The 16671-nt window shown below is 39.8% G+C and overlaps 1 protein-coding gene across 37 annotated transcripts in view; it reads left to right on the plus strand.

Moving 5' to 3' along the window:
• The window catches only part of Map4k4 (mitogen-activated protein kinase kinase kinase kinase 4), a 184972-nt gene that overhangs the window by 144885 nt on the left and 23416 nt on the right, over positions 1-16671 (plus strand). For 2 of the 37 annotated variants that reach the window (XM_046419971.2, XM_046419974.2), the window contains exons 14-23: positions 2323-2409; positions 2970-3194; positions 4175-4336; positions 7083-7316; positions 8189-8295; positions 9637-9788; positions 10439-10536; positions 13025-13200; positions 13667-13787; positions 14793-14984. In XM_046419971.2, coding sequence (XP_046275927.1) covers positions 2323-2409; positions 2970-3194; positions 4175-4336; positions 7083-7316; positions 8189-8295; positions 9637-9788; positions 10439-10536; positions 13025-13200; positions 13667-13787; positions 14793-14984 — 1554 coding nt within the window. The remainder of the gene's footprint in view (positions 1-2322; positions 2410-2969; positions 3195-4174; positions 4337-7082; positions 7317-8188; positions 8296-9636; positions 9789-10438; positions 10537-13024; positions 13201-13666; positions 13788-14792; positions 14985-16671) is intronic. The other 35 variants (XM_058571412.1, XM_058571423.1, XM_058571418.1 and 32 more) reach the window with 22 other exon arrangements.

Consider the following 16671-nt stretch of genomic DNA (forward strand, 5'->3'; position numbering starts at 1 on the left):
AAATAAGAAGCTTTTAACTAGTCTTTTGGGGAAAAATCCTATAATAGGTCATTTGAGAAATAAATCATCTTAAGGAAATATATTCACAATTTAGAATTCACTTGGTCAAATCTAGTATATCCTTCAATAAATACTTATCAGTTCCTAATACTGAATATCTACCTCATTATTCATTTTGGGTGATATATTAAATATGAGGACATTAAGAACCAACTTTAGCTGGGCATGGTGTTGCACACCTATAATCCCAGCGGCTCTGGAGACTGAGGCAAGAGGATAGGGAATTCAAAGACAGCCTCAGTAAATTATTGAGGCCCTAAGTAACTCAGTGAGACCCTATCTCTAAGTAAAATACAAAAAAGGGCTGGGGATGTGGGTTACTGGTTGAGTGCCCCTGAGTTCTGGGTTCAATCCCCGGTATACCCCTCCCTTCTTCCCCCCCCGCCAAAAAAATTACCTAGGGATAGTTATAATTTGATAGTGACAGGAGAGTATGATGTTTACTGCATCATTAATTAGTAGTCATTAGATTTTGTAAATAGCAAGTATTCTGCAGTTCTTTTGAAAAAATTCTAAAATCAGCTTTGCTCTGCTTTTCTTGTTCTGTTGTAAAATAGGTTTTCCATGTTAACAGTGCTATAGGACACATTTCATTCCTAAGTGTGTCTATCTGTATACATTTGTTGTATTCTATATGTTCATTGTACATCAGGAGGACCTTTGTGGTTTGGATAAGATGTGATTTTTCTGTTTGTTCCTGTGGTTTAAAGACAGAAAACAAATAAGTATAATAACTTGATCTTTCAAGCTAGAATTTAATTCTGTTTTGTTCAAAAGAAGGAATGAGTTGGGAGACAGGTCCCTTTTCTCATTTAGATTGGGTAAGCCTGCATGACCATCGCAAAGGCAATTATTGGCATAGTGTGATCATGTAGGGTCAGGCATAAATGAAAGGGAATGATGCTCAAATCAGAACCAGGTACCTTTGCCAGTGACTTTATGGATAAGCACACCCCCCCCCCACACACACACCCATTGGCTTTTTTTGCCTCTATGGATATTTACATATGTCATGATTTCTGTATTATCTTTGATTTTCTTAGCCAGAATTGTTGGTTAATTTAAACCTCCTTTCAGCCTATACCTATGACTATTTTTATTTTAAGGTATGTGCCATGAAAGAAGGAGATGGTCAGCTGTACACACTACAGAAATGTAACCGAGGTCCTGGTGTTGATCTCCAGCATCACAAAACAAAAACAAACATAACCTGAATTTTAGAATAAATTTCTCCGTATGTCCCTTAGTCTGTTCCCCTTCCAGGGTAGGCAGCCTTTTTCACTGTCAAAAAGGAAGGAAACTTCTTTTACTTAAAATGTCATTTGCTCTTCAGTGTTATTTCATAACTGTCTCCTATTTGAACCTTACACAAACATGAGAGTTGGGAGAAATCTTTGATGCTCATTTTTCAAGTGAAGTGACTGAAAAAAAAATGGAAGGTTGAGAGTGTATAGTAAGTCATAGAGCTGATCCCTCCTGGAAGAGGGATCAAGGCTTCGTGATCTCTTTTCCTAATAATAATATAATATGATATGATATGCACGCAACATTAAGATGCAGTCTTTCCCTCTTTACGTGATGTATTTTGGGTTCGTTTACCTGTTAGTTATTCTCTTCTTATAAAAGCCATCTTCATCCCTCACACACTCATACACACACACACACACACACACACACACACACACTTCTGCATGCATCATTTTGAAGAGCTTAGGCCTGTTTATTTGCAGAGAGTTGTCCAAGTCTGATGTTCCCAGACCATGGCTTTCAGAATAGAGTCTCCAGGTACCTTCTCTGAATTATCAGAGAAAGCATAAGTCATGTTTCTTTTATGTTAAACAGTTTTTGGTTTTAGGTTTCAAAAATTGACGAGCCATTCTTGTATTAAATCATAATTAATAAGCAGACTTTTATTAATTAGAACCTTCTGATTTTCCTAGTTTTAGTTTTTCTGGAGTCTATCATCTGTAAGAGGATGGCATCCTCTAAAGTTCTTCATTGTATATGATAGTGGTGTCCTAACAGAAACGCCTCAGTGACCTTCGTATATATCATTGGAATGTATAAAAGTCTTGGGATCTTACTGGTCAATTTGAAAATCTTGAGAAAATCCTTAGCAATAGAGTGTTTTTAGATTAGGTATTTATCACTGAGTGAATTATCACAAAGATGATTGGAGTGGCAGTTCTTGGTGCTCCATGCAGGTTGATCTAATACTTTTCTTTTGGATAAATTGATTGCTGGGTAATTTCTGTGTGACAGGAGTATATCAGGCGACAGCTAGAAGAGGAGCAGCGGCACTTGGAAATCCTTCAGCAGCAGCTGCTCCAGGAGCAGGCCATGTTACTGGTAACGCCCCACCTCTGTCCTGTTCCCTAGCACTAGGACGTGTTTGTCCCTTCCCCAAGTTGTCAAGCTGTGGTGATTGCCAGATCTTTTTGGTTTTGCCTTGGGCAGCCAGGCTCAAATGGAGACATCCTTTATGGTCAGACTGCTTGGGTACAGTGCAAGGTGGCTTTTATTTATTCATTTACTTCCCATTAGTAAGTCACTGTTAGGTAGTAACTGTTCTTGTTTAGTAGCTACACAAGGTGTTGAACAGGACTTGACATTCAGCGAACATGCAGCTTATGCTGTAGGATTTATACCTAGTATACACACTGTGAAATCAACATTAAATTGAATTCTCTCATGCTCTCCAATGATGTTATACTTAACAAGAGCCATCATATTTCTCCACAGGTAATATTCTGTTTAAGATCCCAGCCATTTTGCTGTGTTATAAAACAAGAGGGAGGCCAGGGGATTGTCTTGGTGGTGGTGGGGGGGAGGAAGTCAAGCACAAATCCAGAGAAGAGGCGAGCTCTCCAGTGTCCCATAGATTTAGTGTTATCCTCTCCCTCTCCAAGGAGTGCCGATGGCGGGAGATGGAGGAGCACCGGCAGGCAGAGAGGCTCCAGAGGCAGTTGCAACAAGAACAAGCATATCTCCTGTCTCTACAGCACGACCACAGGAGGCCGCATCCGCAGCTCCCGCAGCAGCAGCAGCCGCTGGCACAACAGGAAAGAAGCAAACCCAGCTACCACAGCCCAGAGCCCAAGTCCCACTATGAGCCTGCTGACAGAACTCGTGAGGTATCTTCCTTCTTGCTTGCTTAGACATTGGTCCTGCTCTGGAAAGTAATCTACTGACTGTTCGGAGTAGTACAGTGTTAATGGTGGAATAAGTCTTCTTAAGATCAGCTGATAGTCCACCTTTATTTTCTAGCTGGTAGAGGATGTAAATGTCCAAGCTCTCCTATCTGGTTTGTGCTTTTTCTATAAAGGACCAGGGTACCTTAGTTAACAGATCTTAAGAATTGAAAGCTAAACTAAGTGAAGATTGATTTTATGCAGAATAATTCTCTAAAATGTAAACAAGAGAAATGGTAGTCTTGGTTTACTGTTTCTCCACAACTAATACCAGGAGGAAGAGTGCCTTTAGGCCTGTATGTTACTGAATCAACTGATACTTCTGGGCTAAACCGAACCTCGCATTGGATGCAGCAAAGTACACCCTGTTCTGGGTTGTTGGGCAGGTGGGACTGGTGTGTTTCCACAAGTTGAGTTCCTTCCTGCCTGTAGGTGGCATCCTTCCACTGTTGTCTTTTCTCAGAAGTAGCAGTTCTAACAAGTGTTATGCTTGGTCTGAAAGTGTTATGCTCTTTATTTTTTGAGGAATGAAATGGCTCTGTCTGAAATGCCTTTATTTTCTGAGGAATGAAATATGTTTTGGATTCCTGATGATAGTCTTTAATCTGTTGGGTTAGTTGGTTTTGACAGATTTTTTCCCTCTAGCGTATCATTATGTATAATCCTAAAGCCCTGGGCACAGAGATCTTAGAGGCTGCAGTGCTTAATTTTTATTTTCATAAGTACTTTTCCGAAGTCAAATCCCAGCCCTGCTCTATCTGCCTTTTTTTTTTTGCCATCAAACTGCGTTTCTCTTTTCATATAGCTGAGGGAAAAAAATACCAGAAAGTTTCTTTTTAGAGTTCTTCCACTTTCAGACTTTCTTTGACATCTCTGCTTTTCCCTACTAACACAGAGTTATGTCTTCTAATTCTCTGCTGCAGGTGGAAGATAGATTTAGGAAAACTAACCACAGCTCCCCTGAGGCCCAGTCTAAGCAGACAGGCAGAGTATTGGAGCCACCAGTGCCTTCTCGATCAGAGTCTTTTTCCAATGGCAACTCCGAGTCTGTGCATCCTGCCCTGCAGAGACCAGCGGAGCCACAGGTAGCAACAGCCAGCTTTTCCGTGGTGGAGGAAACTTGTGTGGCTCGCTGGGCCTTGGGCCTTCTTATAACAGCCACCCTTAGTTTGTTACTAAGTGACAAACTTTTAAAAAAAAAGAAAAAGAAAAAAAAAAAGATAAGCAAGAGTCTCTAATTGATAGGAAAAAAGGAAACCTTTTTTTAAAGGATTTTGGTTGAACTTAGTAAGGATATTTAGAGTCAGTAATTTCTTTTTCTTGCCTTCCCTCAGATATGAAATGCCTCCTTCTCTTTCTAAAACAAGAAGACTTTTTAGTTTAGTTTTTAGAAGGTTAATATTATAAGCACATGAAGAGAAGAACCAGAACCTTTTCTCCCAAGCATTTTAAAAGTGTTTGCTATGTGACCCCTGGCTCCTACCCATTGCTTTGAGTGGACCTTAAGGAGCCAGTGATATTCCTGAAATTCTGTGCAGATGTTTTTGTCTAAATATGCATGTATTTCTTGAAAAGGGCCTTTTATCAGATTCTCAAAAGGTTCAAGATCCCTTTGATTTATGATACAGCAGATTGGGCATGAATTTCTCTAAAGGAAGCCATCTAGGCCATTCTGCCTTTTCTGGGTGAGGGAGCACCTTTGGTCTGAGTGTATATGGTTAAAGAGAAAAGCTGCAGCTGGGTGCAGTAGTGCATACCTGTAATTCTGATCCTTGCATGAGGCAAAATGTATTCCAAGCCCTTTTATTTTTTTACTTTCAGACAGTCTAGTGGTTGAGGCTTCTAGGATCAGAAGTTTGAGGCCAGCCTCAACTACTTAGACTGTCTGAAAGTAAAAAATAAAAAGGGCTGGGAATGCATTCCTTGCCTAGCATGTTGGAAGCCCTGGGTTTAATATCAAGTTGCTATGCTGTAGAACAGCAAAAATTTCCTAGGCCAGAGATCTCAGAGAGCCCTGAAACACTTATTTTGCTATCTCCCTGAAAATAGCTGACATTTAGACATTTCTCCCTTGGTACTGTGGAATCCAAAATGTTGGGAACTCAGGTTCCTAAGCCTGGGTGTCCTTGTCAGGGGGATTTGTGTGTGTAGGGGACAAAAGTTTGTGTTCTTGAGACAGAAGTAGCAGTAATGTTCTGAAAAACACATTTACTTGATAGCTTTAGAGTGATACACAGTAAATAATCTCCTTGAACAATGCGGGGGAACTGCAGCCAGGAGGAGTTAACAAAAAGAAAGAAGAATACAACTGAGGCAAAGACAGTGGTGTGTGGGTGAGGAGGATTTACATGGGATCAACAGAGGAGCTGGCCTGTCTGCAAGGAGAATAAGGGATGAAAAGGAAAAGACAGGAAAGAGGAAAACAGAGGTAAAAGAAGAGGGGCAAGTCGACTAGGTTAGATGGTACTTTAACAACTTGGCACTTTCCCAGCACAGATAGATTTGAAGAGTAGAAAATAAAAGCTTCAGTTCTGGAAATTAGGCTTAACACAAATGGAAAATCTGTTTGGCCCCTAACAGTATAATATAGGAGTTCCTGAGTTATTTCATGTTTAGTTTAATTATTGAATAGTTACTTCATGATTAATTAACTGTATGGAAATACTCCTTTCTTCCTATTTTGAAGTTGATTTTGGCTGAAGCAAATACCTATGATGCATTCTTAGGGGGAGAATTTACTCATGTGGGACTCTTTTAAACCCTATTATTGATTGTAATTTCAGGTAAAAAATTTATTTGTATGCTTTCCCCTGAAAATCTCAAACATGTTAGAAGTCTGGGATTAACCAATAATTGGGATTATTTTAAGCTTACCTGTAAATTATAGATATTGTACACATGGAACTAACTCTACATCTTATTTATACTTGAGAGGTTAAACAAGTTGTGATTTGGTATTTTCTGTTTTCATTAAATACATTGAGAAAATAGATATGTAGCTAGAATTATGTAAGTTGAATGTGGAACAATTATTTTTAAAGAATGAGGTTTATATTTAGTGAAAATATTTTATGGGTTTTATCAGAGACTGTTTTCCTACTCTAAAAGTACCCAGATAAACTCAGCTGACAAGTATTTGTCACAATTCTCGAATTGCCAAGAGGAGTATTCTAATAGCAGACATTTTAGGGATTTCCCTAGTACTAAATGTTCTTAAAGAAATCACATTCTTCTTTTTAGAACTAGTGTGAAGGTGTATGAGTATTTTAAGCCCTGGGAAGAAATAAGAAAAATTGTTGATAAATTTGCAAAGTTGGCTTTTTTTTTTTTTTTTTAAGTTATAGTCTTTCAAAACAGGTGGTGGGGTTGTCTTTGCTCATTCAGTGTGTTGTATTGTTACTTGGTCTGAAATCTCAACACTGCCAGGTGGTATGAGGAGGACAGTAGGTGGGTTTGCCTAAACAGTGTTTATCTTGAGATCTATTTTCTGCCTTTCTTTGCCTCTCTAGTATCTGCTTTGACATCAATATGCATGTAGTCCATTGCCCCACTTCAGGCCTATAAATCTTGACATTTACTGCTATCTGTAACATTTGTCTGGATAGTAGGAGTTTTCCTTATTAAATGTACATTTGTTCTTTCAACATACTGTTTTCCCCAGATCACGTTTTCATTTAGACCTGTAACTGATTTACTGCCCTGTTACCTTGTATTATACTGCCCCAACTTGCATTCCACTTTTGCCAGTTCCTACTTTGGATTTGGTATTGACCAGAAAAGCCAGTTTTATGCAGAATGCATTGAATGTTTTGTGTTTTGTTTTCTTGTAAGGTACAGTGGTCCCACCTGGCATCTCTCAAGAACAATGTTTCCCCTGTCTCGCGATCCCATTCCTTCAGTGACCCTTCTCCTCCCAAATTTGCACACCACCATCTTCGTTCTCAGGACCCATGTCCACCTTCCCGCAGTGAGGTGCTCAGTCAGAGCTCTGACTCTAAGTCAGAGGTACCTGACCCCACCCAAAAGGCTTGGTCTAGATCAGACAGTGACGAGGTGCCTCCAAGGGTAAGGAGCAGAAAGACAGATGTATGCTGCTTTTTCCTTTTTATTATTTTAAAAATATTTATTTTAATAATGGTTATGGTGATTTCACCAGAATTAAAGGGGCAATGAAATTTCAAAGGAGCCTTTTACCATGGGGAACAAGTTTTATAATTAGGCAGTTATATTTAGTCAGTGGCCAATTAGCTTTTTTTGCTGTTGTTAACTCTGTACTTAAACATAAGAAAGCAAAATTTGATTCAGAGAAGACTCTAAAGAATATGGTTCTAGAACAAATAGAATCATAATTCATAGGTTTATAAGAGGCTATACAACATTATTTTAAAATTGACCAATATCAAAACTTTCAGAAAAGGTCTTCTAATGAAGATTAACATGCAAATCTCAATGAAAATGTTTTTCTTTTTCAAAATTTAAGTTTTTTTATTTTTATTTTTGGATGGTGGGGGTAATTACTTAATGGTACAATTAAACAAAAGGGCACATTTTAGTGTAATTTTCTTCCAGTTGGAATTTGCTTCTTCTGAATATTTCCTTGCTTCTTGCCAATCTTTGCTTTCTGCTGATCGATTTGAAGACCATTATTTGATTTCCTTGAACTTGTTTTCCTGATTCTCATGTTATCTCAGCAAAGTGCTCTTGTATGTCCCCTGCCAGCAGCTTTAGTCTAAACATCATTTAATTGTTGCAGGAGCACAGCAGGGCCGTTTGTCCTGGCTCCTTAGATGCTTTTGGCTAAACCAGTGAAGGACCAGAGGAAGATTAGGGAGGGAGTGAGTGGGTTGATGACTATCTTAAAAATACATTTGGTAGGGAGATCTTTGTTCTCCACCTCAGGTTTTCTATAGTTTAACTGCTGTATTTTCTACCTAAAGGTTCCTGTGAGAACAACATCTCGCTCCCCTGTTCTGTCCCGTCGGGATTCCCCACTGCAGGGCAGTGGACAGCAAAATAGCCAAGCAGGGCAGAGAAACTCCACCAGGTAAAGAAGAGTGCATTTCTCCTATAGTTTTATGTTGTCTGTTTTAATAAAAACACAAACATTGATATTCTCAGGCAAAGAGATTTAAATATATGTAGATCTACACAGATAGATCTATATAAATATTTATTCACAAACATGAATAACATCAACTTGATCTAGAGTAAAAAGAGGGTTGGAATCTGGGTGTGTATTGTAGTAATTTTGAAGTTAAAACAAACTGACCCTGATTAAAAGGAGGAACTGTCAGAAGAGAAAGAAGTTCTAAGAGATATGTAATCTATGGAGTTTTCTATCCAAAGAAAGTTTTAAGTCCTGTGGAATAGTGTAGAAATCATAGATAGGCAACTAAAGATAGCCAATGGTTATTTGACAGTCTAGTGAATTAACCAAATAATACGGCTTTCTGGTTCTAAAGCACCAGTGTAGTAGCTGTTAGCCATGTGTGGCTTGTTAAATTTGAATTTAACTTAGTTAAAATGAAATAAAACTAATACATCATTTCCTTAGTTGGATCAGCAACCTTTCAAGTGGTCTGTAGCTACATGTAGCTAGGGGCTAGAATACTACACAGCTCAGATGTAGAACAGTTTCATCACTGCAGAAAGCTCCTTGACCAGCATTATGCTAGGTGAGAGATTTTGTTGAGTGTTTTATAACTGGTCATTACTGAGCCTTTCTAAGGCTGGCCTTTTGCATGTGCCCAGCCTTGGTATAACTTGAAGTGGGGAGATGGATAATAACCAAGGATCTTCAGAGAACCCGTAGTATTTATGATCAGAGAGGGCTGTGGTGTTCTGTGACTGTGTCTGTGTTATGAATTCTTTACCCAGCAAATGTGTGCTCTGAGTCTGTCTGGTTATGGCAGGAAATCCATCCCAGCCTGTGCTTTCAGTAATATTCCCCAAACAGCTCAGTTAAAGAAGTGTACTTTGAAAGTTTAGGGTATGAGAGCTGCAATGGATAGGAGAGAGCACACTAGATCCAAGAGATAAGTGTGTTTATAATTATATAAGTAAAGTTTTTCATAATATTAAGACTTGAATTAAATTTGCAATGACAGAAGTAGTGATGTTTCTAGACTGAACAGTCACATTTTGTTTCAGACCTGAATGAGGAGTTTAGGGGTTTTAAGAATAGGAATTAGCTAGCATTTTTGGTTGGTTAAGATATCCAAGATAAAATCCATGAATAAAGTCACTACAACTTTTGGAGAATTTAATGTGAAATGTTGTCTAAGGCTGTTTTCTCATCCCTACTTTTCACAATTCAGGCATATGATTGTCATTTGGTACTATGTCTTGGGATGATGCATTAGCTGTTGTCTTTTCTTTCTAACAGCAGTATTGAGCCCAGGCTCCTGTGGGAGAGAGTGGAGAAGCTGGTGCCCAGGCCAGGCAGTGGCAGCTCTTCAGGGTCCAGCAATTCAGGATCCCAGCCCGGGTCCCACCCTGGGTCTCAGAGCGGCTCTGGGGAACGCTTCAGAGTGAGATGTAGGCTGCTTCTCCTTTGCTCTTTCCTTGTGAATAACCCTGGGCTATGATCATTATATCGAAAGGCTTTCATTTGTTTTAAAAAAAAGAAGAAAGATAAGAAAAATCTATGGTTTGCATGTCATGAAACAGTGCCTTAGTATAGGTTGCTAATGACAAAAATAGACATCATAATTTAATCACAGAGCTAAATTTTGAGAGCTTTACACGTGTTTATCACTGACAGCACTTTACAATTGAATGTGATTAACTGACTTGTCCAACATAACTAAATGTCTAAGCTGCCATTTGAACCCCTTTCTTCCAATATGAGCTCCAGGGCCATTGCTCTCCCCAGTATTATTGATGATTATTATTGATGATATCATAGTAGTGAAAACTGCCTCCACTGTGTTCTTGACGTAAGGTATTAATTTGGTGCATACATTCAGTAGTGTATGCTGATGGAGAATTCTGAATAAGGCATTAGAAAGATACCAGACTGCCTTCGGATCTCCCTTTTGCCCTGAGTTCAGACCTTGCATGAGTGGGGCTAATAGAAGTGGGCAGTAGAAAAGGGGGAGAAACTGAAGACTGTGTGAGTTGGGACAGCTCAGTGACATACATCTTATGTTTATATGTGTCTTTCTTGTCTCTTTTGAACTTAACAGCATCATCCAAGTCTGAAGGCTCTCCATCTCAGCGCCTTGAAAATGCAGCAAAAAAACCTGAAGATAAAAAGGAAGTGTTTAGACCTGTCAAGCCTGCTGTAAGGATTGCATAAAATGAGTCTTGCTTACTTTAGACTTAAGTGAGATCTTTCTATTAAAAATATGGTTGAGGGGCTCAGGGTATAGCTCAGTGGCAGAGCCATGTGTTTAGTATGCACAAGGCCCTGGACTGGATTTTCAGCTGTTCATGCGCACACTCACATGCACACACAGTGTTTGAGAGGCCTGCAATTTTTTCTTTTGAGCTCTTCCCAGATGTGAGGAATTGCACTGTCTTATACCCAGATACAGTTGTGCTTCTCCCTTAGGCATTTATTTCCTATGTAATGTCCTCAGTATAGAATGAAGTCTGTTTTCTAGTGTTTCAACTGTACACTTTGTGTTCAGTCATCTTTACAAAGAAACACGGAACAAAGTGTAGTTTTTACTTAATTAAATTTCATTTTAAGAAAAGCCTTTATATTGCTTTGCTTGGCATTAACTTCACTTATTCTTCATGACTTGATCATTGACAGTGCTGGTTTTTAGACTAAATTTGTTTGATTCACCTTCCTAAACTCATTGGCTGCTTAAATTCTGGCTTTCAGTCCCTGGGATGATGATGGCTGGGACTGCTCCACGTACTTCCCCTGTGCTCCCTGTCTCATTCACTGGCCATGTAACTATGGGGGTGTGGTGGAGTTTCAGATCTGTTTAAGTTTTGTTTTCCTGCTTCAACTGATTTCTGTACTTCTTCCCCATACCCTTCTTTCTGCCATGTTCCCTCTTCTGTGTACTCTTCATCAATGATGGCTTCTTGGACTCCATGAAACTGCTGCTGTCCTGAAGGGCGAAGTGGTAAGCCCTGTCTCTGAAGAGCTCAGCCTCAGAGCCAGCTTTCCGAACGACTCTAACTAGCTCACCTTTGAGCTACATTCCTTCTCCTTCCTCACCTTGCCTTTTTGATCTTTTCTAGGAGATAAAAGCCTTAAACTTAATGACTTCAGCTTTGTTAATGCACAAAACATGCTTCATGCATCTAGTATTATTTAATATAGCTTTTTAAGCAACTATAAAAGGCTACATACAACTTGTAATCACAACAGTTAAGTAGACTCATAGCCCTACTCTTGATCCGTGTTCAGAAGCTTAAGCGCAAAGATAAGAAACATATTCTCATCAGTAAGAAGGAAGAAAACTAAGTTGGAACTACTAAAAATAAAAAAATAAAAAAAAAACAAAAACAGCTACATGGCCTGCTTTAAAAACAAAACAAAATACTCCTTTAAAATTCCCAAGTAGAAAGATAAAATTTGGACTCGCATAAAAATGTGGAGTATAAATATAGTAATCAACTCTTAAAAATTAGATTGAGAGGCTGGGTGTGGTGGCACGCATGTCTGTAATCCCAGCATCTTGGGAGGCTGAGACAGGAGGATCGTGAGTTCAAAGCCAGCTTCAGCAAAAGTGAGGTGCCAAGCAACTCAGTGAGACCCTGTCTCTAAGTAAAATATAAAATAGGGCAGGAGATAATGGCTCTGTGGTTGTGTGCCCCAGAGTTCTATTCTCTGCAAAAGGACTCCTCCCTTGCAAAAAAAATTACATTAAGAAATTTGAGGGCTGGGTTTGTGGCTCAGTCGTAGAGCATTTGCCTAGCATGTATGATGCACTGGGTTCGATTCTCAGCACCTTGTATAAATAAGTGAACAAAATAGAGGCCCATCAACAACTAAAAATTTTTTTAAAGATATGAATATTAAAATGTCTATAAAAAAGTCTAGATTAAAGTGTAATGAAGCCCTTTTTGAATAAATTTTAATATGGATTTTTTTTTCTTTCTTTCTGTTCACTTTCGCTAGTGGTATGAATGGGGAAATGTGGGTAAGGCTGGGAAAAGGGGTTAGTGGGAAGCCTGCCCTGTTTGCCTTCCTGCCCACAGCACATGAGAGGTCATTGCTTTCTCTCTTCATAGTTGTGAACTTTTTTCAGAAATGCGGCAAGTTACTAACAGGAAAATATCACACTGGTCCTCACTTCAACTCTCATTTTTCTGTTGGCTTGAAAATTTTTTAAAAATTGGAGGAAAAATTTAAATAAAAACCTGCTTTAACTAGAAGCTTGCTCTCTGGATTGTCCCCTTAAAAGAACATTTTTGTCATATATGTAGATGTCTTTATAACAGAGATCAACGATCTTTCTGTGTACATTGGTTGATCTGGAGTTTTGCCTTATATCTGAAAACAACAAAAAAATACGGTCATCTTATTATAAGCAGACTGTTACATTGTTGTAAGATTCGAATTGTCTGCAACATTCTTGACTTTTTTTGTTCTTTTCTATTTTTTAGTCTATTTTTATTTCTTTCCCTTTCATATCAAAAATTACAAAAACTTAACTTTGTATGAAACTGGCAAATAGAAAATTAGTTTTATAAAACTGACATTGTGACTGTTCATTGAGATTTAAAATGAAAAACCTCTGTCTTTTGTGTTTTCTTACCACCTTCCCCATTTCGCCTGACTCACTCTTTTCTGCCCTGTGCATTAGGATCTGACTGCATTGGCCAAAGAGCTTCGAGCAGTGGAAGATGTGCGGCCACCTCACAAGGTGACGGACTACTCTTCCTCCAGTGAGGAGTCAGGGACCACCGATGAGGAGGATGACGACGTGGAACAGGAGGGGGCTGACGAGTCCACCTCAGGACCAGAGGACACCAGAGCAGCGTCAGTCCTTAGCATATTTTAGGATGGTCTTCCCAGTGGCAACCAGACAGTTTTCCCCAACTTATTAATGCTCATAGACTCTGTGAGCATTAATATGTAGTTTCACTGCTTAAGCAGCAAACAGCTTTTGGGCTTTCCCCCTTTATCTCTGTATGTGTGCATGTCAGTGCCTCCCTCAACATCCCAACATATGCTTTATTTTTTTCTTTAATGATTTGATAAAAAGGAAATTTCAGTTGAATAACAAATTAACTATAAGAACTCCTTCTAACTTTTTGCTCATGCAAAAATGCACAGCAGGAGAATTCTTTGTTGAAGGGACAAAGCTAAACTCTTGCTTTCCTTCAGTAGACTTTATACTGTAGCCTTATCTCACGTTTTGACTTTTGAGAAGGTAAAAATTCTAAATAGGATATTTTCGACTTGTGGGAATAGAGTCCTTCACTTCTGGATTTTGTCTCCTTAGGTCATCTCTGAATTTGAGCAATGGTGAAACAGAATCTGTGAAAACCATGATTGTCCACGATGATGTAGAAAGTGAACCAGCCATGACCCCATCCAAGGAGGGCACGTTGATTGTCCGCCAGGTACCATTATCCTCCTTGTCAGAGGCTAAGCTTCTCCTATAGTCATTAACCCACTTGCTCATTCACTCACTCATGCTGTTTCTGCATCATCATCTGTTTTCATGTTAACAAGACCCTGAGAGTAGTGTGTCTGGGGCTAGGGAGGCAGGTGTGTGCTGCATGCCACAAAGGTAGCCGGTAGTCCTCCACCCCACATTGCTGGTCCTCTGCATGCCTGTGGCAGCCCTCATCCAAGCACCACGCTGAGTCTCACAGTCTGTGTCTGAGCAGTAGAAAAGTCATAGGGTGTCAAAGAGTAAGGGCACAAACCTTGAATGAGTAAGGGCACAGACCTTGAGAAGGAGTGGACAAGGTGGGTGGGATGAACCTCGTTCCAGTCCCGTGGAGCCTTGGGCACACGGGTCAGGAGGTCTGTCTTCTGTGCTCCAGAATATTAGTTTTCCCACTAGGTGAAGAATTAAATGTGTACCACCAGTTGTGCTCAGTTTGGATCGCTGTGTCGTACAACTCTCTGTTCATTCTTAGCTTAGACTTTCTTCATCCAAGTGATATGCTCCTCACTGAAACAGGACAGGGCACCCTGCTAGTCTTTGGGACTTGCCTCAGTGTGTTTCATGCTACGGCAATGCATTTGGATGGAAAGTAGAAGGAACGTGGAAAAGACCAGGGAAGCCACCGGGTACTCTAAAGAACTTTAGACAAAGATTTACAAAGAACAAAAGGGGTAGTAGTCTTATAAGAAGTGAGTGCCCTGCGTGGAACAGATGGAAGAATCAACTGCTAGAGCTGTGTGGCCACCAGAGGAGGCACTTTGAATTCTCTTGGCTCAGCTTAGGCATTTGGTGAGCAAGTGTGAGCAAGTCCGGCTAATTTCCTTGGTTTTCCCTTGGTATTTTAACAGAGTTTGAAAAGTCACACAGCACCTAAAACAAAGCAGTTATCAGTAGGGTCGTAGGCAATGTCAGCAGCGCTTGAGCGAGACCAGTGTGCCTGTTTTTTCTACAGAGTACAGTTGACCAAAAGCGTGCCAGCCATCATGAGAGCAATGGCTTTGCCGGTCGCATTCACCTCTTGCCAGATCTCTTACAGCAAAGCCATTCCTCCTCCACTTCCTCCACCTCCTCCTCCCCATCCTCCAGCCAGCCGACACCCACCATGTCCCCACAGACACCCCAGGACAAGCTCACTGCTAATGAGGTATGTCTCACACCACAGCTGGCTGCTTTCCTGGGGTTAGACCAGCACAGCCTAGGAGCTAGTTTGCAAAGGAGACCTTTCCGACACCCTCTTCCCTTCCCTTCCCTTGCTTTCTTCTGTCACCTACCCTCTTCCCCAACCCCCAAGTAACATGTTTCAGATCTGAATACAAATCCCTTAACCCTAGATTGATTTCCCTCCAAACTTGCCAGTTCACTATTTACTTTCTCTAGATAAGTATAGTTGCATGGCTTTCTTTATTCAGTTTATTTTCTTTTAAATCTAAATAAATGATTGCTGTGTTCTCAGATCCATTATGTATTTGGCATGAAATTCTCATAGTCATTTGTGGAAACTTCCCTTTTCATTCTTTTTATGCAGTAAATATAGTATAGGAAAATTTGGTTAAGCAGACTAGGCCTTACCTGAGGGAACTGGTTATCTTGTGAAGGAATCTCCTTCAAACAGGCCTGGATTGTTTTCTTTTTGCTGGGAGGGTGGGGGTTGTTGGTTGGTATTCTTACTTGTTTTTACCAGCCCTTTTCAAAGGCTTTTCTTTCCTTGAAATTCACAGTTACTCAAAGTGTTATAGAAGGCCAAATGCTTTTGGGGGAAACATAGAAAATTAGGATGTTAAGCAAGGACAAAGGAGAGTGAGAGCTTCTAATTTAAGACTTTGTATGGGAAATCCTGTGTGTGTGGTGTGGCTGTGCTACTTGGTCTGGGTGCTAGCTGGGTGATTCTTTGCACTTTGAACAGAATCAGGCTAAGTGCAGTTACAGAGTACACCTTGAGCACCGTGTAAATAAGTAATTTGACTTCACAGGAGATTAGGTTTAAATGCATTTACCTAAGAATTCAGGGAAGTTGAACTAACATGTAGCTTCAGCCAGTCTCATTAATATAAACACTTACCTGACTTCTGCTCCTATTTTCATTCCTTTGTTAGAAAGAATTAGAAAAATCTTCTCCCTGAGGAGGAGGCTCAGCATCCGATTGGCCACCAGCTGGGTTGGCCACTGACTCATGGGGCAGGAGGAAAGACTGTGAGGTGCCACCTGTGTCAGGTGGGGAGCTCAGGAAAGCCTGGGCTATAAGAATGGTGACTTTAGATGCCCAAAGAGGGAGTGAAATGATAAAGCACAAAAGCACTTGATCAGACATGTTCTTTTTTGCTCCTGGGATGTGTATCTCACCTATACTTGCATTCCTCCTTATATTTTACACTTTGCACCATTTTACTGTATTTTACTATAACCCTTAACTCACTAAACTGGCAAGTTTATTTTCCTGTTTGTTTTGTTTTTAATTGTCATTACATTTTCACTTAACAATTGTTTCACTTCCTTTGTGGGTTTTTTTTTTGGCGGGGGGGGGGGGGTCTTAAGTTACATTATTAACCAAAACACTAGTGTTCCTAAAAGATGGAAAGGATATGCCTTATTTCATCATTAGCACCTTTCACTAATGAGCCTGTTTGGTGTGGATTTAATGATGATGCGCCTAAAATGATGGCAGCCAAAGCTTCTGTAACTTTCTGGCAAGAGGCTCCATTTAAAATAAATAAAACAAAATTAAGGTTTGCCAGATTTCCAGCATAGATTAATTGGACTTTAATAGGCAGGGGAATAAATTTGGAAATTAGTGAATTGAAATTAACATTTCAGGCCTCTATTAGGAGTTTACC

This window comes from Marmota monax, unplaced genomic scaffold, assembly GCF_021218885.2.
Source record: "Marmota monax isolate L192 unplaced genomic scaffold, Marmota_monax_Labrador192_F-V1.1 WCK01_AAM20220418_F8-fsc00178, whole genome shotgun sequence".
In the NCBI taxonomy this organism is placed as follows: domain Eukaryota; kingdom Metazoa; phylum Chordata; class Mammalia; order Rodentia; family Sciuridae; genus Marmota; species Marmota monax.